The sequence below is a fragment of the Populus alba genome, chromosome 13, assembly GCF_005239225.2.
Source record: "Populus alba chromosome 13, ASM523922v2, whole genome shotgun sequence".
Classification (NCBI taxonomy): domain Eukaryota; kingdom Viridiplantae; phylum Streptophyta; class Magnoliopsida; order Malpighiales; family Salicaceae; genus Populus; species Populus alba.
In genome coordinates, this window is record NC_133296.1 from 6,920,660 (window position 1) to 6,943,414 (window position 22,755).

At 32.6% G+C, this 22,755-nt stretch overlaps 2 protein-coding genes across 5 annotated transcripts; both read left to right on the forward strand.

The window, feature by feature from the left end:
* LOC118032170 (uncharacterized) lies at positions 1 to 16,955 on the forward strand. 4 transcript variants are annotated; one of them, XM_035036772.2, is made up of 20 exons: positions 4 to 224; positions 1,179 to 1,414; positions 1,571 to 1,652; positions 1,752 to 1,829; positions 1,938 to 1,997; positions 2,135 to 2,239; positions 6,717 to 6,827; positions 7,300 to 7,341; positions 7,820 to 7,942; positions 8,064 to 8,248; positions 10,087 to 10,217; positions 10,288 to 10,394; positions 10,503 to 10,545; positions 10,644 to 10,735; positions 11,010 to 11,058; positions 11,842 to 11,912; positions 13,947 to 14,066; positions 14,473 to 14,558; positions 16,004 to 16,049; positions 16,584 to 16,955. In XM_035036772.2, the coding sequence occupies exons 2-20, from the start codon at positions 1,359 to 1,361 to the stop codon at positions 16,614 to 16,616; spliced, it is 1,620 nt and encodes a 539-aa protein (XP_034892663.1). In that variant the 5' UTR covers positions 4 to 224; positions 1,179 to 1,358; the 3' UTR covers positions 16,617 to 16,955. The 4 variants fall into 4 exon arrangements, with proteins under 4 accessions (XP_034892668.1, XP_034892663.1, XP_034892664.1 ...); XM_035036773.2 differs by having other exon boundaries at positions 5 to 224; positions 7,820 to 7,933; XM_035036778.2 differs by lacking the exon at positions 4 to 224 and having other exon boundaries at positions 1,363 to 1,414; positions 1,749 to 1,829.
* A 2,784-nt stretch (positions 16,956 to 19,739) lies between these two features.
* On the forward strand, positions 19,740 to 21,319 carry LOC118032171 (RING-H2 finger protein ATL52). Its single transcript, XM_035036779.2, has one exon. It carries the CDS (start codon positions 20,060 to 20,062, stop codon positions 21,110 to 21,112), a length of 1,053 nt encoding a protein of 350 aa, XP_034892670.1. The 5' UTR covers positions 19,740 to 20,059; the 3' UTR covers positions 21,113 to 21,319.
* The last annotated feature ends 1,436 nt before the right edge of the window (positions 21,320 to 22,755 follow it).

The window sequence follows — 22,755 nt, forward strand, 5'->3', positions numbered from 1 at the left end:
CAGGATGGAAAAGTCCCCGGTAAACAAACTAGTGCGAAACGAATATTAGATCGAAAGGAAAACAAAGAGAGGTCGCGACCCACACTTGACTTTAATTAACAAACTCCTATCCTCCGCATTCCTCGCTCTCTCATTCTCTTCCTTTAATTAAGATCTTCCTCTTCGTCCTTCAGCTCCTTCACAAAACACAGAAACAGATCTCTCTTTCGGCTCCTACACAACAGGTACTTTTTTTATGGATTCTTTTCCATTTTTAGAACGCAAAATTATAATTTTCTGCTTCTGAATTTCATTAAATTACTACTCACCAATTGTAAAGAAATTCTTACTATTTTATGGTTTCGTTAGAGAACTTATTTATTTGTAAGTGATAATAGTGGAAGGAAGGCATCAGTATGTTACAGTTGATCACACAAGTATAATTTTATGCTGTCAGGTGTAGTAGCTTTTAGAGGACATGTGGTGGTTTTCATGTCAACCTTGGAATTTTTTTTGGGTTCAACTACGACTGTTTGCTAATTAAATTCGGAGAAAATGTAACTCTTGTCAATTTCAGGAATATATCCTATTTTTTGTTTTTTGTTCATCGGGGTCAATCTTGTGTGGTTTTGCAGTCTTGAAAATTTTCCTAATGATGATTCAACCCCTGGTAGTATATAGTTACATCTTCAAATAGGAGGAGTACTGTTGCATCTTTGTTTTCCTCAAATTGCCTATTTTTTAATAGGTGGAAAAGGCTAATTAAGTGAGAAGAGAGTATGTGTGTATATATGTAACGATCTTCTTTCTATTTGGTGCAGCCAGGGGAGGTTGTTGTCATCTAATCTATTGATATGTGTTTATTAGAACTTTTCAAGTTGTTGACTTTAATATCCAAGTGTAATATGCATTTTCTTGTGGTCTTGAAAAAGTCCAATAGCATGCTTCAATCCATGTGCTTCATGTGGCAAGATCGATACTTGAGGAAATTCATACATGGCTAACGAACTTGTTCAGGTTGTCTAATCGGGAAGTAACACTAGCAATTTATTATTCCTCGACATGCTCTTTCTTTCATACAATTGTAGTTTAGTTTATAATGCTTTGTCCATGGTTCGGTTTCCTCACACGATAATCGATATCTACCGTTTTCTCCTCCTATTTGTACATATATTAATTGGTGGTTATGCCTATTACAGCATTTGGGAGTTGTGACTTGTTAAAAGCTGCAGTGCCTTTGGACGAAGGGGAACTAGGAATAAAATGAGGTAAAATGCATGATTTTGTTGGCGATCATGGAGAAATTAAACAGTCATTCAGCTGTGGCTGTCTTGAAGAGTACCTAGAACAGCCAATGTGTGTCTTCAAGTAAAAACCACATGCAAGAGCTTAACAACGAACGTGTTCGCCCTCACAATTCTGATTCAATCAACAGGTAGTGGCTAAACCAATGACCCCAGGAAGAGTTACTTTATTCAAATGCTTACATGAGGGCCAAATCAATTTAACTTCCTGTATCCTATATATGGATGATTGGCTAAAATCCAAGAGTTGTGCAGCATGTTATTTCAAGTATTCTCTTTATCTGTAGGCATGATGCTGAGGCACATCTTGCTCCTAGGAAGTTGAAAACCAATGGCAATCTCAATTATTTTGAAGACAGAGAGGCAATGGTACGGGTGCTTTTCAGGGTTTTCCATGTAGAGATTTTGATTCTTTACTTACAGCGAAGCTTGATGTGGCTTGCTTACACTTTATGAATTTGCAAGTAGGAGCTTCATTTACGATTAAGAGCACAAAAGGAGGAGATCCAGATTCTTCATGGACAAATTGCTGCTGCCTGTTTGAGGGTAAATTTATCTGAAGGCCTTTGCTAGCCTGCATCTAGATGATCATAATGGCTAATATGTTATTAGATTTCTGACTTATATGCAATTGCTTTGTTTATATGGTGCCAGGAGCTTCAGTTGCTTGATGAGAAATATATTTTGGAGAGGAAATTTTCATACTTAAGAATGGTCTGTCTATCTTGTAAAATAGCAGTTCTCACCTTTTCCTTTGATGCAGTAATTTTCTTTATGTACCAAGATGGATTGTGAGAGCAGTTTTTCAATCTCTGATCTATTTGCTGAAGCAACATCTTTTTGAATGATAGGCTATTGATGAGAAGCAAACTGAAGCAATTACTTCTGCTTCAAATGAGTTGGCTCGCAGAAAAGGTGATCTAGAAGAAAATTTACAATTGACCCATGATTTGAAGGTCTAGTACAGTTTCTATTTCCAGCTTATGCTTTTCTATTCCTCTGAATACATTTTAGTTTTTTCTGTGCTGCATGAACATTGATATCAACCCATGATTAAGTAAAACTAAAGTAAGAAGTATTTATTAACAACGAAGATATTGAGGCTAAGAGCAGACTGAGATATCATTGTCATTTTGAAGAAATCCCTTTTTTTTATAAGGTGATTCTGGTCAGTTATTTTAAATAAAATCCTTATATGACCTGCTTTTACTGTTTAATTTTGTGACATGACTGAGCGTAGGGTTCATAGTGAATACAACATAGTGCAAATGAAAATATATATGATAATGATTCACAGGGTTCAGCCTCATCTAAACCAATACAAATTCGTGGAGCACTGGATTCCATTAATATCAGTTTAACCCACCTTTACCTCCAAACATTTGGACACACAAGATGCTAAGACACTTTTTTTTTCTTTTAATTTTAAACATACGATATTACAAATACTCTGCATAATTTGAAAAAACAAATTTTAAGTGAAAATACTATTTCTTTTTTAAATAATAATGAACTAATAATTTTCTTTTGTCATGTAAGGAGTACTAGTATTTTTATTGGTTCCAGTTTTTTGACAATTCCTTTTCCATATGCTATATACGTAAACATAGTCTAAAAGAGGAAATTATTTTCCTGTTTTTAACCAATCTACTACAGAGTTACATAAATTAGTTTAGATTTTTCTTTTTTTTTTTATCATGTAGTTTAGGTTTTTCGTAAAAAGCAACAATATATATTTTTCATCATAAAATTTGCTCTTTCCAAAGATTCTAAACATTAAGAAAAAACATAGACAATAGTTAAAAAAGATTATGAGCTTCAGTTCAGCTTCTTAATGTTGGACACAATGTTGGGTCCCACCAATGATATATTACACTGTTGCTGCTGGAACATATGATTTTATCATATGATTCCTGGAACAAGAGGCTCCCCTTGCATGTATGTAAACTGATTATATTATTTTGCTCTGCCAAAAAGTAAGCATGTCTATTGACTAAAATAAATTATACATGCAAACAAGTCTCTTAATCACTAAATTAGTGAAATGGCCCCAACTTATAGCTTTTTGATTAATTAGGATAAAACTAGTGTGTGTACTTTCGACCTAACACGACACTTAAAATTTCAAGAGTGTTGTATTGCCCATTCACTTGCTTGGCATTCTTCATCTTGACGTACATTTGTATCTTCCTTTTCTTCCTTTCGTTGTTTTTAATTTCTTTTTACTAATGTACTTTAATTTTTATCATTCCTTCTTTTTCTTCCATCTATTGTATTTATTAACTAAACCTTTCATTAAAATTTAAAAACACTAAAACTGCTCAGACATTCACTATAGATCAAGAGAGAAAACATTGTGGATTGGAACAATGTTTTTCTTTGCTTTTTAATCCTTGAAGCCTTTTCTATTTTAGTCACCAACTATTTTTTTTCTTTCAATTTCATCATCACCAAGGCATTGACTAGGATTTGAGGTTGATAATTTGTTTCGATTAGATTGTTAATGGGTTTTCACTGTCTTGAAAAAAATATTTCTGACATTAAGTTAATGCTCCATTTGATAAAATAGAATATAAAAACATTTGAAACTTCAGGGACCAAACTTGACATTGAAACACAAAACAACCTTTTTTTTCCATTGTTTATGAGGCATCCATTTGATAAAATAGAATATAAAAACATTTGAAACTTCAGGGACCAAACTTGACATTGAAACACAAAACAACCTTTTTTTCCATTGTTCATGAGGCACACATTTTAAAATTTTAGTCTCTATTTTTTTTTCAATTTTGGTCTCTTTGTTTTTTGGATTTTTAGTTTCGGTCCAAAACTTTATTTTGTTCATTTTTTCAATATCTGCACTTGAGATAGGAGAGAGAACTTTGACGATTGGCCACTTTCTGACAATAAAAAAACATGATTTTGGTGTCAATGAGTTTCATTTAATGAGAGGAGTGCTGTTTAGGTGTTTTTGATCCATTATTTTGCTGAAATGAGTGATTTAAGGTTAAAAATGAGTTTAGTGAGGTCTATATGGTGTTTCTTAGATTATATTTGGTTAGTGTTCTAGGACAAAAGAAATAGAGATAGTAGGAACAAAAACGTGTTAGGTTAAAGAGACATAGACAAACATAAAATAAATTCGTCCCTAGTATGGTTTCGGAGTGAATTTCCATGCTCTTCTTAAAATAGGAAGCACAAGGAGACGTGTCCCTTTTGTCTTCATCTCTTATGTTCAAAGATGTTATCTTAGATATTCTCAGATGAAAGAAGGGTTGAAAAATGGGTTTTTTGAGTCATGAAGTCATGCCCTGACTTTACAGCAACTTCTCTAATGGCTAGAATTTGACCTCGTTCATCTATTTATTTTTTAAAAAGAGCCAAGCGCACATGGCCTGCTAGTGTTTTGGGCTAGAGGCTGGCCCATCCAAGCCTTGCTCTTTTTATGATACCATTTTTTATTTTGTTTCTTAAATTTCAATTAAAATTATTGAAAATAAAATAATTAAAATTATAAATGCCATTCAATTTTAAATTTGTTTTCAAATAAGATTATAACATTTTTTTTTACAGCCATTCATATTTTTATTTTTTTAAAAGTTTAATGAAAATTAATTATAATGAAATAAATAAAATTATATTTAATATATTATTTCATTAGATATCATTTGATTTAATATTTATTTTCAAATAAGAATCTAGCCTTTTTTATATAATATTAGTAATCATTTCGATAACTATTATATATGATCTTGTTATACAAATTTTTTTTGTTAGTATTTGAATATTCAATTAAAATGAAATTTAAGTTATTATAGTTATCACCAATATATTTTTCAAATTGCTGTTACTTTTTATTCATTGAACTATGCTTCTTATAATTTTTTTTTTTGTAAAAAATATGAAAAATTACATGAATAAAAAAATAGATTCCAAAATGTTCCTTGTAACATTGCGCAAACATTATATTATTCCTTTTCTTATTAATGCATTCCGTTCAAAATATGTTTTAAAACTTGCTTTTATGGTTCTGATAGTTCGTTATTAAAAAACAATTATTCTAGTAAAAAAAGAGAGCGTATTAATAAGATGAAGGGGTTTTAATTAAAGAGATACCTTTTTCATTTTTATTTCAAGTCGTTCAATTTTTTTTTTTTGGATATTTATTCTAATTACCTTCGGTTTTTATTGAGTCAACAACATAGCTTGCAATGCTATACTTTGTTGTTAAAAAAATATATTCATATGAAAATAAGGAATTATACTAAAAAATATATTTGTTGACGCTTATAATTCTAGATTAGTTTTATTAAATGCACACATCAACTTTTCAATTCTAAATTATTTTTTTATGTTAGAAAATGCATTTGATAACGTCTGCCCATTGTTTTTTTAGGTTAAAAAAGAATTTGATTCGACCCACGACAGAGTGTGGGCCAACTTACTATTATTTTCTATTTTTACAAGCTACATATATAAGAAATGTCGATATATTTCATATTCTTTAATGTATCACACATGCTCTAGAGTATAACTTTCAATTCAATTCTACATTCATTTGTTTTATAATTTGAATACATTTTCACATATTTTTATTCTTTTATCTTATATTATACGATTTATATAATTAATTTGAATTGATAAAATTTTTCATTTGTGTGACCATTATAAAATATGTTAAAGTATGTGTTTTGGCCTCTTTTGGCAAAAACCTTGAGCTTCGCCACTAACCCTAAGTGGTCCCGTAGATAATGCTTAAAAGCATGGAAGCTGAAGTTGCCTTAACATTAAGCTACTTGCTTCAACCAGGGAAACAAGTAATTAATTTAAGTGAAGTTTCGACAATAAATGGTAAACTTAATTCCATGTTTAAAGGTTAGCCTGTAGTGATTGGTTGTTGGGACTCTCATATGGAAAGTAGTTTTGTCCATTGTAATGGTCTTGCTAGCAATTAGTAGCTTTATAAGTAAATCCATTATTGTTTTTCTGTTTATATAGAGATGCAGTGTGAGCTAGATCATATCATGCACAGTACCTAGCTTAGCTTTGTCATATAAATTGTTCAAAGTGAATGTTGGATATGATATTATCAACATACATATACAAATCTGAATATTTAAATTTTTTTGACATCTACTAATTTATCAGGGTAGAACATTCTGCTTGGGAAGTGTAAACAGACGCTTCCCATCCTTGCTTTCTATAAAACATAAAGGAAAAAGAATTTTGTAGTTTTGTACATGTGCTTGACTTCTCTGCCCTCTCAGTTGAACAACTTGTGGAAAGTGATACTATCAATTGTTGTGATGGACGAATATTAATACCTTTTTACCGTGCTCCTAATCTATTTGCCTTATGTTTTTTTTGTTATCAAATTATTCCTGAGTTTGTTTTGGGTAAAATGCAACTGTGAATTGTGTACTTGTTCTCCAGGTTGTGGATGATGATAGATATATTTTCGTTTCATCCTTGCTTGGCTTAGTGGCTGAATATGGAATCCAGCCTCATGTTGTAAATGCCTCTGCTATTTCTAACAGTGTAAAGGTAACTAATTACATGATTATATATCTGCAAGAAGTGAACATAGTACTGCAAGACCATGAACTTTGAGGCTGCTCTCATTTATGTTTTTATCTCCCATTGACTTGTTGCCAAAAAAGAAACAAGAAAAAAAGAAACCCTAGAATCAAAGCATGGTCTGGATTTATCTTATTCTGATGGGCCATTCCCAGGTACCTTTTTCTTTTATTAAGTTCTTTGGGAAGGCATGAGAAATGCCTTATATTTTGTGTTGGTCCTCGAACAAGTTACACTCTGTCCTTGTCTGTGAATCTGTATCATATTTGATCCCATGTATCCTGTAAATATGTACTCTAATGGGAAAGATCTCTAAATGCCTGCATCTAGCTGACATCAGATGGATGGCTTTTATTAAGCACGAGAACAGCATTCAAATATCTATCAAATAAAAATTTAACTAATTTTACTTTATTTTTTCTTTATATATATTTTGCAGCTCCTGCATGATCAATTGCAGTGGAAGATTAGAACTTCACATGTAAGCTATGAGGCATGCTGCAGAAGAGCTGCTTTTGTTTTTGTGTTCTGCCAAATCAAGGACTTGCCATTATCATTCTTCTATTTGATTAAATTTCAAATGCTTCATTTTATCTAATTTAAGCTATATGCTCTCATGAGTCGCCGAGGTTCAACTTTTTTTTTTTTTTTAATTTTTTTTCATTTCCATATGGAAGCATGTATTTAAGTACGTGCATCTTAGACTTGCAGATCCAACCACTCCCTTATCATGCATACACAAAAGCATTTTTTCCTTTACCCATCCTTACATCTCCTGCATCAATATTTGACTTGAGCATTTTTCCTTGAAAACATTTCTTTTGGTTTGTTCTTAAATTGTTATTTTGGGACTTGGGGTGCTCATTTTTATCAGAGTTTTTCCTGTATCAAGATCTGGTTGTTTTTCGGTTGGTTATGAGTTAAAATAATGTTACACTTGTGATTCACTTTTATCACAGGATATAATCAGAGAGAGAGCATCTGTGCTGGGCTCTAAAAATGGAAGCAGTTCTCATGATATAGACAATCCTGTTTCTGGCATCTTGACGGGTCAAACAACTCATCGATCCACGGTATTACTGGCATGTAATCTACTTGTTTTTTGTCTCCTTATTGTCGCCTTTTCAGTACATGAGCTTGGCTTTATGATTAAATTATTAATGATTTTTCTCTTATTATTTTGCTCTCTCTTTTTCAATGCAGGGTCACCATGGAACTCCTGCTTCTAATCACCATATAGCTGAACGGCATCTGGAACTGAATGACAATATGCCAAGATTTGTACATGAGACAAATCTTGCTGATAAATCAAGTTTAAGACTTCATAATGGGATGCACCAGCTATTAAATAACAACAATCTCCCAGAGTTCTCATTTGATCAAGACAGGTTGGTACAATTTATATAGTTTGGATGTAGTGCAGTCAATCCTTTTCTTATGGCGGATAATATTGTTGTTAGGTAACTAGCTATAAATCACAGAACCTATTTTTTCGGTTTAAGATTTGTGAAGCTCTAGAAATTGTTGGAGATTCATTCTATATTGTTCAAGTGTCATGTTTGGTTAGCACAAACTTTCTTAAGTTTTTACAATAATCATTTTGAATAAATCTGAGTATGTTCTCCCCTCAGCAAAGTTCTCAGAACCAGAATGGTTATTGAAGCAGAAAGGTCAGAGGTGGTTATATCAAGAGAGTTATTATTGGTACATATTATATCAAGAGAGTTATTATTAAATTAAACTGGAGGCATTTTCTAGGAACTATTCATAGTCTGTAGATCAATTAATTAACGTAAGAAAATTTTTAAGGACTTAGGAATCAATGTTAGTTTGTGAAGATATATTATGAGTAAAGCAATTTTTAAGATTATGTTATCCTCTATTGTTTGTTCTAGAATGGATAAAGAAGTAAATTAGGAAAGTTTTCTTTTCTATATTCAATGTTTTCCCTTTCTAGTCAATTTCCGGTCATTTCCAGTTTTTAGTCAAAAAAAAAAAAATGACTTGGTTTTCAGGAAAGTGTTTTCCTTTTAGCTTGTTTGTTTTCTATTTCTTTCCAAACTTTCTTGTGTTTGTTTGTCAGTAGTTAATGGAAAATTTCCAAAAAAAATAAAAACACTTTCCGGAAGTTTGAAAAATTTAGAAATGTCATTATTTGCTGATTATATCAAATTTGATCCTCAAACTTTTGATTGCTATATATATTTTGGGTTTATTTTTATAATTGCTATTTGCTTTTTTCTTATCTTTTTTTATTGAAATTTTTTATTTATCAAATTTGATCCTCATTCTTTTGATTGTTACTTATTTTATTTGCTTCATTTTTTTTTTTAATTTTTTAGATTGATCCCAATTTCATTCTCATTCAACTTTTTAATTTGTAAGATTTGTTCCTTCATTATTTTAATAAATTTGAGAAAAATATTTTTCCAGCTCAGTTTCCATGACATAACCAAACACTGGAAAGTGTTTTCCAGTTCATTTTCCATAACACTGGAATATTTATATTAATAAAGTTTAGATTTCTAAAATCTATTTTCTTGGGGCTTTCACCTCATGGATTAATTGTTGAGTGATTCTTTGACATGAAGGACTTCAATAATGGAATTATGTCTATTTTGGTTTAGTTTGTGTCAGGTTAATGGAAACTGATAAATGTTTACATTGATCTTGAAGACAAAATATATACAAGAGGTGGTAAACCAAATCAAGGCTGAAATCTCTTGAAATTGGGCTGAAATATTACAATACTTAATAGAGAAAACTAAACAAGGAAAGAGTATTAACTCAGAAATATAGCAAAATGTTCACAGCTTACAATCTGCAGAAGATTTGTACATATATTTGTGTTCTTGAGTGTTCTTCGTTTTATCTTTTCCCTAAGCACTCTTTTCTTCCGCTGCCTTTATTTCTGTTTCTTTCCAACTTCACTCCTACAATAATATCTTAATTGTTTCCTTAAATATCTAATTCCCTAAACCTACCACTTCTAAATATTTTGCAGAGCACTATCCCAAGTTGTTCACGTCATGCTATCTCATATAAGTTTGTTATACCAGAACTTTGCAGGATAGTCATCTTATATTTGATGCTCTACAGAGTTTAATGCTTTGGTTCTCTCTTTTCTTGTACAAGAACTAGCAGTATTCTTTTTCTCTTCAGTGATAGGACTTATTGTTATCTGGTACTTGCACTACTTTTCTAATTATATATGATTTTTTCACAGGAAGGTAGCTGGCCCTCTTTCCAATGGTTTATTTGGAAACAGTGATATGAATGCAAGAGCAGGAGAGATGGCCAATGATGTGCCCCATCCTTCCAGCATGAATGATGAGATTGCTTCCTCTGTTTCAGATGGTGAGGATGCTTCTATGTGGAGATTTTTTTTTTGTTTCTGATAAAACCTAATGGACTTGTTTCATTTTAGATCTCCCTGGCATTGAGGGTTTCCAGATTATCGGTGATGCTACTCCTGGAGAAAAACTCCTTGGATGTGGATTCCCTGTCCGTGGAACTTCTCTTTGCATGTTTCAGGTGATGTGATTAAGTTTTCTATACAAGAATCGCCATCAGTTAAGACATTCCGAATACACCAAATGTTATTTTATCCACACACCAATGGTTTATTCTTTTGTCTTATAGTGGGTTCATCATCTTGAGGATGGCACTAGGCAGTACATTGAAGGTAATAAAAAAAAATGAAATGCATTTTTGACTTTCCGATAGTGCTCTTATTTAAAGGTTATCTCATTGATATATCATTTATGATAATATTTGACTCAGGAGCAACAAATCCAGAATATATTGTCACGGCTGATGATGTTGATAAGTTGATTGCTGTCGAGTGCATACCTATGGATGACCAAGGCCGCCAGGTGATTTTATGACTTAGCATGCATTTCCTAAGGTGTGAAAATCCACGTGTAATGTATTGAGCATAATAACATAGTTTCACAAAAAAATACAAGTATCACTCAAAAAATCCTTTTCTTGCCTTTTTTATTTGTTCGCTGCTTTATTTGATGTTTTTCCTTAATCTGCTTTATTGTCTTCCGGATCTAGTTGAGTTGTTGCACTGAAAATTTTTCAGATTACAAATAAATGTAACTCTTGATATTCTGATTTATTCCAATTTTCTTATGTTGTCAGGGGGAACTGGTGAGGCTTTTCGCTAATGATCAAAACAAAATAAAATGTGGTAAGTGGGTCTGAAATGGATTCATCTCTTTAATATCTTAACATCTTGAAGTACTTAGTATATGAAGTGACTGACCTTTTTTTAATCATATGAAACAGAACTTTTATGTGTCTATTTTTCATAGGATGAAGCCATTTTTTCAAATTATGGTAGATATATGATTTAAGTGCATACATGTTGAAAGTTTGAATTTCAACTGGGTACAGCATTATCCATTTTATCTTCTTCTTTATTTATCATAATGGTCTTACCTGTGTTCAATACATTGTGATAGTGTCAGTTTATATAGCAAATGACCATTTTTTATTATTTCTGCTCATAGTTGTGTTGAGATTATAATTTTTCTTTCACTCGGTGTTATATCTAAGCTGCTGTTGTGAAACTTATGAATTTTTGTGATTTCCAATCAGCTTCTTTAATGAATGACTCAATCATTGAAGATTGAAAATCAAGTTGCCATGTGCACATTTAGAAGCCTTTTGGTTGTATTTGGCATTTAGGCATTGTCCTTGTTGACTGAGCGTATACTTCTTGCTTGCTCTCACATGTATGTATTGGTCAACAAGGAAAAAGGTGAAAATGTACGTGAATTGATTTAAGAAGCTATGTTTTCTTGGACCCCTGCATGATGCCAATTACCATTACTTATGATTTTTCATCCTTTTTGCAAACTTAACTGGCATGCTAGCATGAATTGAAGATTTGCTTAAGTGGTAATTGTTTATTGATTTTTATATCCAGTCTGCTATATTCTTTCATAACTTTATGATGATCTACTTGTAGACCCAGATATGCAACGGGAGATTGATACTTATATTTCTAAGGGTGAAGCCACATTTAGTGTTCTATTGCTGGTAGGTATGGTTTTGTTTTAACAGAAGTACGTGTATGCGAGACTAGTTTTACGATTTTTTCTTCTAATGATATGTTATGGTTCTCCCCCTCTCCCTAAAATAAAATAGATTCCTATCTAGATGGTGATTTGGTTGTTGGAAAAGGGATGCCTGGTAGATGAAAGCATAAGCGTTGTAAGATGTTGTGTTGAAGTATTTTTTTAGGGAACTTCAATGTAGTTACAAATGTTCTAATACTAATTTTAGAACATTTTGGTTATTACCACAAAAAATTAACCTGTCTAATATTTAAACCTTTCATCTCTTTGTTGATTTTTGATTGGGCTAATAGACTTGGAAATTGGATAGAATTGAATTGAGGTCCCACTTTTACTCTTTTGAACTGCTTATATGTTGAAGAACAATATTAAGCTTGTAAATATTAAGGATTCTTCCCCCTTTTTTCTTCTCCAAAATCAATAAATAAAAAAGAAAAAGAAAACTTTTTGGAGATTATTATTTTTTTTTTTGGGGGGGGGGGGGTGCATGCACTTGGAAGCAAACCACATGGATTAATCTTGTTAAGGAGCTAAAACTTGAATCCTCTGGATTATTTATTAATCCAGAGTCTCAACAAACTAAAAATTGAAATCCAGAATAATTTGCAGTTTTTTAATTTCTTGTACGGGCAGGATTAGAGCACAATCCAACATGCAATATACACAATAACAATAGCATATACCTGCTAAATCTTAATTCTCTGTTGTGGTGCATGTTGAATTTTTGTTATTGTGGCCCGTATTGGCCAAATGTGTGAAGGAAACTCCTTTTTTCAACAGCATGACTCTTTTCCATCACCATGAGCTCTTTACTAAAATCAAGTTTTAAATTAGAAAAAGAAGGGTAGCTCTATAACTAAATTTTTATGCATGCTCAATATAATTTCTATTTTCAATGTAATAGAAAACGTTTGTGAGGTTTTTGTCATCTACCTTAACGAGGAGATATTATAGCATGATTTGAGGTATTAGAAGTGCTCCCTCTTAATCCTTCTTTGGATGTACGAGTAGGGATTGGTTGGTACATGTAAATACTTCTTACCATCCTTTCTCTTGGATCTTCATTTCCATTAATTGCTTGTAATGAAAACATGGAAATTAGTAAGAACTTAAATGCCTTGTGCTGACCTTTGGCTGCTAGTTTTGTGTGGTGATAATTCTTCTTTTACTTATCTGCTACAGTTGTTTATTTGGTTCTAAGTGGAAAGCCTTTGGTCATGATTCCTTACTACTATTGTGTTCCAGGGCTGAGAAGCCAGTAATGGCAACCCCTTGGTACAACTGTGAAAGCTAACATTATCAAGAATTGTTCTATCATAAGCTATAAAGATAATGAACCTGAAATCCAAACCAATCTTTCAATACCCTTTTTACAGTTGATAGAGCACCTCAAGGTTTTCTTATGAACAAAAGTTTACTGTCTATTTGCTTTATGAATGACACATGGTTAGATCATGTGCTAAAATAAAAAAATCTTTTAATGTACACAAACCATGCTTATAGATTTTATTAGCTATGGATTATTTTGGCTGGTCGATTTCTCCTCTTTTAGCTCCTCTGTGTATGTTGTAAACAACAGATTCCAGAAATTTCCTTTTGATTTAAAATTGTGCGCATTTTCATTATTCTTAGAGCAATATTTGAGCCATTCAATGTGCCCTGGATATCGATGTTAAATTGTTATGTTCAATTTCCAATGGGTTGGGCAGTTTAAGATGTTATAGTGCTATTTGATGCTGAGATTTTCTTTGGGGGTGCTGTCTAGAGATTTTAAAGGAACAAAATGGGGGTTTTGCTTGGGGGGAGGGAGGATATTTGGGTTGGGTTTCATTGTGAGGGGTTCTTCGTTGATGCTAGGTGAAATTTTGATTGACGCTTGTTAAACTTGCCTTGATTGTAAGATGCCTCATTTTCAACTCTTCAATGATTATGTTGTATCCAGTTCTATGACATCAATTATCTTCTAACAAACTTTTTCTTGTACTCCCTTTTGTAGACGGACACTTCTGAAAATTGGGATTCAACAACTCTAGTTTTGCGACGTTCTGGGTACCAAATTAAGAGCAACGGAAGGGGAAATGTAGTTATTGCGGAGAAATTTTCAAAGGATTTATCTGTATGTTGTTTTCTTTCATCGCTTTTCCCTTCCGCCTTTTTTTTTTCCCCTGAGGGTAGCATTTTAATTTAGTAATTTGACCATTTCTCTTATACATTTGTGGAGTAACTTTGGTCCTTTTGCTACATAAATTTCATTCTATGCACTTAACTATCCATTGAGCCAATTTATGTAACTATTTTCTTTTTTAAAGAGTACCATGAAGATGACAAATCTTTGCAAATATATATATGTGTGTGTGTGTGTGTGTGTGATTGTTAAGCATGGTCATATTTGTGTTATCATTTTGGAATAAATCTTGATTGTACTTGCAGATCTTCATTAAAAACTAAGTATTCTGCAATGAAAGTTTATTCTCCTGTGCAAATGGCTTTGTATATTATTTTATATCCTTTTCACTCTGCAGATAAAAATCCCTGCTGGACTCTCAACGCAATTTGTTTTAACATGTTCCAATGGATCTTCTCATCCTCTCAGTACATATGATGTTCGGTAATTACTACCTTATGTTAGATTTTCTATATTATGTTGATTTGAATGTAATTTCCATGCTACTTGTTTCAAATGGATTGCTATTTTATTTTTGCTCAGCATCAGAAAATGTAAAGCTGATAGGTGGGATGTTGACCAGAAAGATAGTAAATTCCTTTAGAAGCCCTTAGATCTGGCAGGTTTATTAGATTATTGGAAGTGGTTTCCAACTTTCCTCTATGGAGATATAGAATGAAGGCAATACCGCCTCCTTTACAATAACTCCTACTTACCCCAGTTACTCCTTCCATGTTCATAAAGTCAGATTGCCATTAGAGTAGAATTAGAGGAAGTAGCTGTAGAGAGATGTGATAAAGCCTCATTAATTCCCAGCTAGCACTGTGGACTTCAAACTTGCCTCTCCAAGTGTTTCATGACTTGCTACATGTATTCAGTCCTTCAATGTTAGTTCAACTTGATGGAATGTCAACATTTTTGTAGTCTGTGAAACAAAACAACTAGGTTAATACTTTTGCTATTGGAAATGCTAGTATTATTAATAAAACCATTTCTCTTGATTTGATGATCAATATAAATAATCTAACATAATGAGATATGCCATTGGGAAGTGATTAACAAATAAAAAAGTTACACTAAATATCCATATGAACAATGTGGCAACTAACCAGTGAACTGTGGATCTCTGAATTCTTAAATGATTAGTCAAGCATAAGAAAAATTAAAAGCCACATTAGTTTGTATGAAAATTTTGTATGGTTTATTTATTTATTTAGTTGTTTTTATTGCATTACTATATACAATATATTGACAAAAAGGAAAATGATGACCTTATGGCGACAATGGCAATGATGGATGATCCACAATGGATTTTACATATTTTATTTTAGAGAGAATGTGGAAATCAATTATACATACTTTCATTTCTTTATTTGTGTGAGTTTAGGAGTTTGGGTTCTTATATTCAAGCACCTATTCTTTATTCTAAAGGTTTTGGTTGATAATTGAAAACTTAATCAATTCTTAACTTCTATTTGGTCAACTCTCCTCCTCCTATAATCTCTTTTGTCTCACATTCTTCCTGAATTTTCCTCTTTATCCTATGTTGCATAGACAATAACCCTATGCTTTAATCTTGGCGCTGCCTCCATTTACTGTAATTCTCATAAATAATTATGTGATATAACATGTTTTTTATTGAAACTTCTCTGATTGCTCCCCCCCCCCCCTGAATATTTCTTCTAGCTTCTATTGCATAGCATAAATTTGCATGGTTCAATTTATACCAAATGTTTGTTGTTGGCCGATAAAATTTTGTTAGGATTCTCTTTTCTAAATCAGATGGTAGTAGTAGTGAACATGACAAATAGTTATAGATCACATCAAATATTTTGCCTTTCTTATGGATATATGATGTTTAACCTGATGCTATTGATATACTTCTGCAGAATGCGAGACACTCTTGTGTTGGCAATGAGAATGTTTCAGAGCAAGGTATCTTATTCTTGCATGCGAAAAATTGGTGTCAGTTATCCTATCTTTGTTTTTTTTTTTTTTTAATAAAAGACTTATCCTACCTTGGTTTCTAACATTTATAGTTCCAATATTTGTGGAAATTCTATATCATGTTTAAGAACACATGTGGCATGAACAAAACTCATCTGAGAGCAGCTTTGTTTCCTATTTTCACTAAAAGATAGGTAGTTAATACACACAAATTTTCCATGTGGTTGCAGCTATTGTAAGGCTGTAAATACCATTGAGAGCAATGACTTTAAAATTCTCTTCTTGGATGAAATATTTAAGAACTCAAACTCACATCAGCTAATGCGCAACATGTCAGTCAAGTGCAAAAGTTAACAGACAACTGCTTTTGGCAATGCCTGATGTTTGATCAATTTCATTTACATATGCGTGGACACATTGAGCCCCGCTGCTTGCCAACAATAAAATAATTTTCCCTTTGTTGCCTTTTCTGATGTGATTTAAGTTTTGATCATCTTACTTGGTGTGCCCATTTTGGATCAGGCATTGGATGACAAGAGAAAAGGTAGAGCTTAGAGCCGTAGATCCCTTCATATTTCAGTAAAATATTCCCAGTTAATATTCATTCACACAGAAGACAAGGAGAATAAATGTGCAGGGAGGTTTGCTAATTTATGCTTGATTTACAATACCAAAACTCTTCTTTCTATTTTCTTTGTGCCTTATATTGTGGTTCAAATCATTTTTAGACAGTGAATCACGTGTATATGAAGCATATAGATAACAAATGTATAACAATAAATGTATTTTTGTCTAGTGTTGTCTCATGATTGCCACGCACGCACATGTAGCATAAATTGTCAGGTTGCTACGATCAAATTGCTCTCACAATTTTCATGTCAGAGTTCAATGTTATCTTTTGGTATAATTTTCTGCTCTTGTTTGGAGGAATTAAACTTTTTTTCAACTAAAACTATTAATTCAATGGTAGGTTTTGAATTATGTTTGTTACTTCATAACGATGGGGATGTTCATTGTTTCCTTGGTTTAGGATGACAATAAATTATTTCTAAGGGATGGATATTATTTTAATCTCTGTGCGTGTGAGAGAGTAATGCTGTTTTACACGAAGATTAGGGTAGTAATGGGCGGGCAAGAAATGCTCATGATTCGGTTGATTTGTGTGCTCATAAGACCTGCAAGTAGGCCTGAAAGAAGTAAATTGAATGTTTGCTTCTAATCTTAAGAAATAAATTAAATAATTCCCTTATGGATAAACAAAAAATGTTTGGTGGTGGGGTGTGTGTTGAAGGTGGTATAAAGCACATTGTCAAATAAATTAGAAAAGATAGAAGGGAAGCCATTGTGACCATGGAAATGTCTGAGGTCCTCGAGGTCGTGAAAATGGGGGAGGGGCATGAGTACAATTGGAGGTGATGTCTGTGTGGTGAATGGATCATTTTGCAAGAAACGATGAGGGTGGTGGTGATAGCAATGGCTGAGATGGCGATTTCTGAACTGTTACACCAGTCAATATATAGATCGCCCTGTTCACTTATTGATGTTGTTGTCATTTCGGAGCCAATGAGATGGAATGGTGATTTTAATAAGGGGTGGCGGCGGCCGGCGGCAGGAGTGATGAAAGTGTTTGAAAATATTTCCGGCCCCATTAGCAAACACATTATAAATACGATCAATGTTGAGAGCATGGCTGAATGCTGCCCTCGCGCTGTCATGGATCATATAGAATCAATTTCAATAAATTTTGATAACCCAGGTAAATGAATTCAAAAATCAATCAACACTAATCTCTTTTTTTAATTTTTTTTTAATTCAATATACATGTGTTGTAGTTTATTTCAATCAGAGGAGTCAATAATTGAAAAGAAGTCAATGATTGACGTTAGCAAGGTTTTCGAGCAAGTTGCTCTATTTTAGTGTCATCGTTATTGAACATCCAAACTTTTATTATTTTCAAAAGTTTTATTTCTTACAAGGTTGTATGGAAACCATTTTTTAAATAATAGCCATTAATTTCTTATAATAATTCTTGAAAAACAAACGAAGGAAAAGGCAGAATCATGGAAAATAATCATCAATCCTTTGTGGGGTTGCAGGAGAAATATAAAAATAATTATTAATTATTGGAGAAATCAAAATAATAAAAAATGGAAAATAAAAACATATAAAAGAGAGAAAGGAAGATTATTTAATTTAATAGAAATGATATTCCGAGAGTGAGAGGGGCAATTTCTATGATTACTTGAAGGGACTCTTAAGATTTCAAGACCTTTTACATAATTAAATGGTCAATGGAACCGAAAATAATAATAATAAAGGGTGAAAACTGGTGATTGATGTCAGAGCTAACGCCAGACCATTTCCTCATGATTGCAAATTAAGAAAAGTACTTGTCAACAACCAGCCCAGGATGTGACTCTGCAGATTACCTCCTCACGCTCACAAGGGACATTTCATCATTTATGTTAAATTATGCATAGCATCTGAGATATTGGTATTTTTTTTTTCATACCTTAAAATCATTATTCATACTTTTCATCTTTTATGGTTATTTTTCATATGTTAAATAATATATTTTTTTAAATTATTTTTGATATTAATATATCAAAATAATAAAAAAAACATAAAAAATAATTTTAAACAATTCAAAATTTAAAATTCAGGAAACTAAATTATATGACCAAGAATACTTTCAAATGGGAATTTCAAGGCTATATTATACTTGATGGCATAAAAACATTTGGTTTGATGCTTTATTCTGCTCTCCCCGTAGATCTTCCTTCCCCATTTTGGGTTAATTTTGTGCTTGTACAAGAGGGTATTTATACGTTTCTTTTCTTGCCATTACTTCTCTTATCCCAAAAATTTATAAAATCCACAGAAATCATTGGCATGGAAGTCTACACAAAAGCTAAAACTTTGATGACCAACCCATTGTGACTCACAGGCTTGCGTGTGACATACTTCCACAAAATATTCAGCAATTCACACATTAAATTGCCTTGCATCGCTTTCCCGATGGCTCTATTTATATACTTGTAGTCCTCCAAGTTTTAGATTTGGCTCTTATAACCCCCTCTACTATAGTTTTAGACATACCGGTCCTTACACAATACACACTTTCAATTTGTGGTCCACACGTAGCCCTTTCATCCACTGTGCACTTGATAGGAAAGCAAATAATGAAATATGACCAGACCTTAAAGTGCGAGGTTGAAAAGTTGAAATTAATGTCTTAAAATTTTATTTTTGGTATTAATATATTAAAATAATTAAAAAAGATTAAAATTTTTAAAATTTTTTGTGAAATTTTATCGGGTATTTAAGAATATGGTAACGGTTATGGTTTAAAATGCTTTTCACTCGGAAATACATTAAAAATAATTATTTTTTTAAAGTTATTTTTTATATCAATATATCAAAACAATATAAAAAAATAAAAATAAAATTAATTTTAAATAAATAAAAATTAAACTTTTCTAATATCTCTCCGAATATACTAGCGATGCAGTTGTGGTTGAATGCGTTGTAGCTTTCACAGGAGATGCGAGTTAGAGGCCACTCACCTACACTTTACCAACCAATGAAGCTTGGACGGTACTTCACCAGTTAATTAATGATCATTGGATTTAATAAAAAAAACAATTAAGTCAATATACAACCATCCAATCAAACCCACATCAAGCAAAGGAAAAAACAAAAGAAAAAAGAAAAAAAAAAAGGAAAAGTAAAGAGAGAATAGAATAAACAAGTACAAGGACCAAGAAGGGGGAGACACATCAATTTCCCTTCTCCTCTTCCTTTGCTTACCTTCCAATCTTAAGCTCCTCGTTTTCATACTTTAATTTTCTTATCCCACTTGCTTTAATTTTCCCCTTCCTCCCCTCTCTTTTCTTCTTTAGTCACAAGGTTTGTCTGTAAATATTCTGATGAAAGCATATCATGCAGGAACTGCTGCAAATTTAGAGGTGTATCAAGATTGAAAAAAGAAAAAAAAAATGGGTTCTACTACTGGCAACCAAAATCCTTGGGCTCCATATAGTACCTATAGAGATTGTTCGCAGGGAATCTGTAGCATTTATTGTCCACAACGGTGTTACATCATTTTCCCACCTCCACCTCCTTTTACTCTCGGTGATGATGATTCCAATACTGATTTGTCTCCTCTTATTATAGCAGTTATCGGTATCCTGGCAAGTGCTTTCATCTTGGTAACATACTATACTCTCATATCCAAGTATTGTAGGCGGCGGGGCCAGGGCGACGGAGCCACTGGTTTGAATGAAAACCATGATCAAATGGCTAGTGAAGCATGGCAGGGTATCCCTGCTGGTGGATTAGATGAGGCACTTGTAAAGTCTATCACAGTATGCAAGTACAAGAAAGGTGATGGTTTCGTTGAAGGCACAGAGTGCTCCGTTTGTCTGAGTGAATTTCAAGAAAATGAGAGCTTAAGGCTGTTGCCGAAGTGTAGCCATGCATTTCATCTCCCTTGCATTGATACATGGCTCAAATCTCATGCAAGTTGTCCTCTTTGCCGTGCCAATATTGCTCCCGCTAATATCTTGCCCAGTGAAGCACCAGCTGTACCTGAGCCAGTCCAAGAAAATCTGCCAAGAACTAATGTTTCAACACTTCAACACCAGCATGGGACTAATGATGCTGTTTTAGTGATTCACGATTTAGAAGGGAGTACTTTTCGGCAAGAGGGCGTTGTTAGTCTTGTTATCGGTGATGATGATCCTCCCAAGACTCCGGTTAATCAAGATCTTGAAAGTTCGCGGACTGTTATGGAATTACAAACTAGCGATCCGATCCAACCACTTAGAAGGTCTGTTTCATCGAGTTTTTCTCAAAACCACACATCTATTGCTGATATATTGCGCACTAGTGAAGATGATGATGAGGGTAGTGATGATCACCGGAAGAACGGAGGAGGTGGGATCTTGGGTTTAGTTAGTAGTCCATTTGGAATGAAGAGATCCATTTCTACAGGAAGATTTACTTTCACAAGCTATGAGAAAGGTAGGAGTTCTATGATTCCCAATTGAGCATACAGTTTTCTCCTGATGTACAAACGACATACCATCGATTTCATTTCTTCTCTGTAACTAGTCAATTAAAACTCACCAATATAGAGATCGTGTTAATTCAAAATTTGGCAGTACTTGAGATGAATTTGCAGTTTGATCCCGCCATTAGTTGGTTTTGATCAATTAATGGAGTTTGTGTTCTTGAAATGGACAACTGTTTGTGTACATGTTGCTCCAACCTAATCTAATCACTCCAAATCTGGTTTCCAACATCTTGGAAATCTTTTTAGATGAAGTTGTTAAGATATTGAATTTATTACCTTCATTTTCTCTTTTGCTGAATATTAAACTCTCAATCATTCATAATCTGGAGTTGGCATGAAGATCATAAGCAATGCCAGTAATTAATTGCGTGGGAAACAAACAAAAATGGAAAGCCAAGACAAACTAATCTATGATAATTGATAAATTATCCTTTCGTGACAGCCTGGAGAAAGCTCCATTTTTTACAAGTAATGGTTTGAGGTTCACATGAGAGCTAATGGGTTTTGTTTTGAGTATTGGGCCAAAACTTTCAAAAAAAAAAAAAAAAAACCCTTGAACTATATAATACACGAGTTATTAAATATTTGGATTGAAACCTTCAAAATTCCACTATTTTGGTAATTAACATGATAAAATATTAAAATAATTGTTTAATGTTTATTATTTTTATATCAGATATAAAAAAATTATTAAGATTCGAATAAAAATTTATAATAGTATTTAAGAATTATGTCAAAACTGGAAAGTAAATAAATCTGATAAACATTAGCAGGCTAGACTTGTGCACTTGACCCAATTTTTATGACCAATCCATAAATTTTATTGATTATATTTTTGTATATCTTATGGTTGAAATGAAATCCTTGAGTAGTGAATTTGAAAGTACTTTTATAAATATTAAATTCTTTGGTTGAGAACCCAAAACACATTATTTAATACCGAGATGCAATTTTTGAGTATTTTTATTAGTGTACAATGAGATAAACATTGGCAGGGATCATGAAAAAGAATATTTACCCTAAAATGTTGAATTCTTAAAAGTAAATTTTTGGCTTTTAAAAGTAGAGCATCTTGCCTCGTGCAATGTTGAGCTTAGTTTGTTGCACGATTCAGTGTTCTATAAATATGGTGTATAAACAGGTTATTCAATTTTTTTTTTTAGATTGACTTGCTTTTGATTAGAAATGACTTTTGATAAGGATATAATGTAGGCCATGGTTTATAGTTATGAAAGAAAATATACATAAGGCTTAAATGGTGTTTAAGAGTTCAAAGACATAAGATCATTGATTCTATGTGAAGATCTTTTTAGGCTTGTCACCTTGAATTTGTCATCTTAACAATTGATCTCATTCCAATCTTAATTCTCCTAATTGTATATGTTACTTTGTCTCTGACCTTTTATCTTCAAGTTTGGACTTTGCATCATTATGAGGGACACTTTCCATAGCTATTTATCTTTTTTTTTTCATCATCATTTTTCATTTGATCATTTGAATTTTTTACTTGATTATTTGTTGGCTCTCTTTTGTAACATTCTTGTCCTTTCAACATTTCTCTTATCTCTTTCAATTCAGAAAACATCATCAATTTTCTTTCAAAACATACCCTCAATG

Excerpts from the sequence above, each read along its gene's own strand:
- LOC118032170 (XM_035036772.2), top strand. The coding sequence starts at position 1,359 with ATGCAAGAGCTTAACAACGAACGTGTTCGCCCTCACAATTCTGATTCA. Across the intron at positions 1,998-2,134 it reads AATTTTCATACTTAAGAATG|GCTATTGATGAGAAGCAAAC; the intron begins GTCTGTCTATCT and ends TTTGAATGATAG. Across the intron at positions 16,050-16,583 it reads TGAGAATGTTTCAGAGCAAG|GCATTGGATGACAAGAGAAA; the intron begins GTATCTTATTCT and ends ATTTTGGATCAG.
- LOC118032171 (XM_035036779.2), top strand. The coding sequence starts at position 20,060 with ATGGGTTCTACTACTGGCAACCAAAATCCTTGGGCTCCATATAGTACC.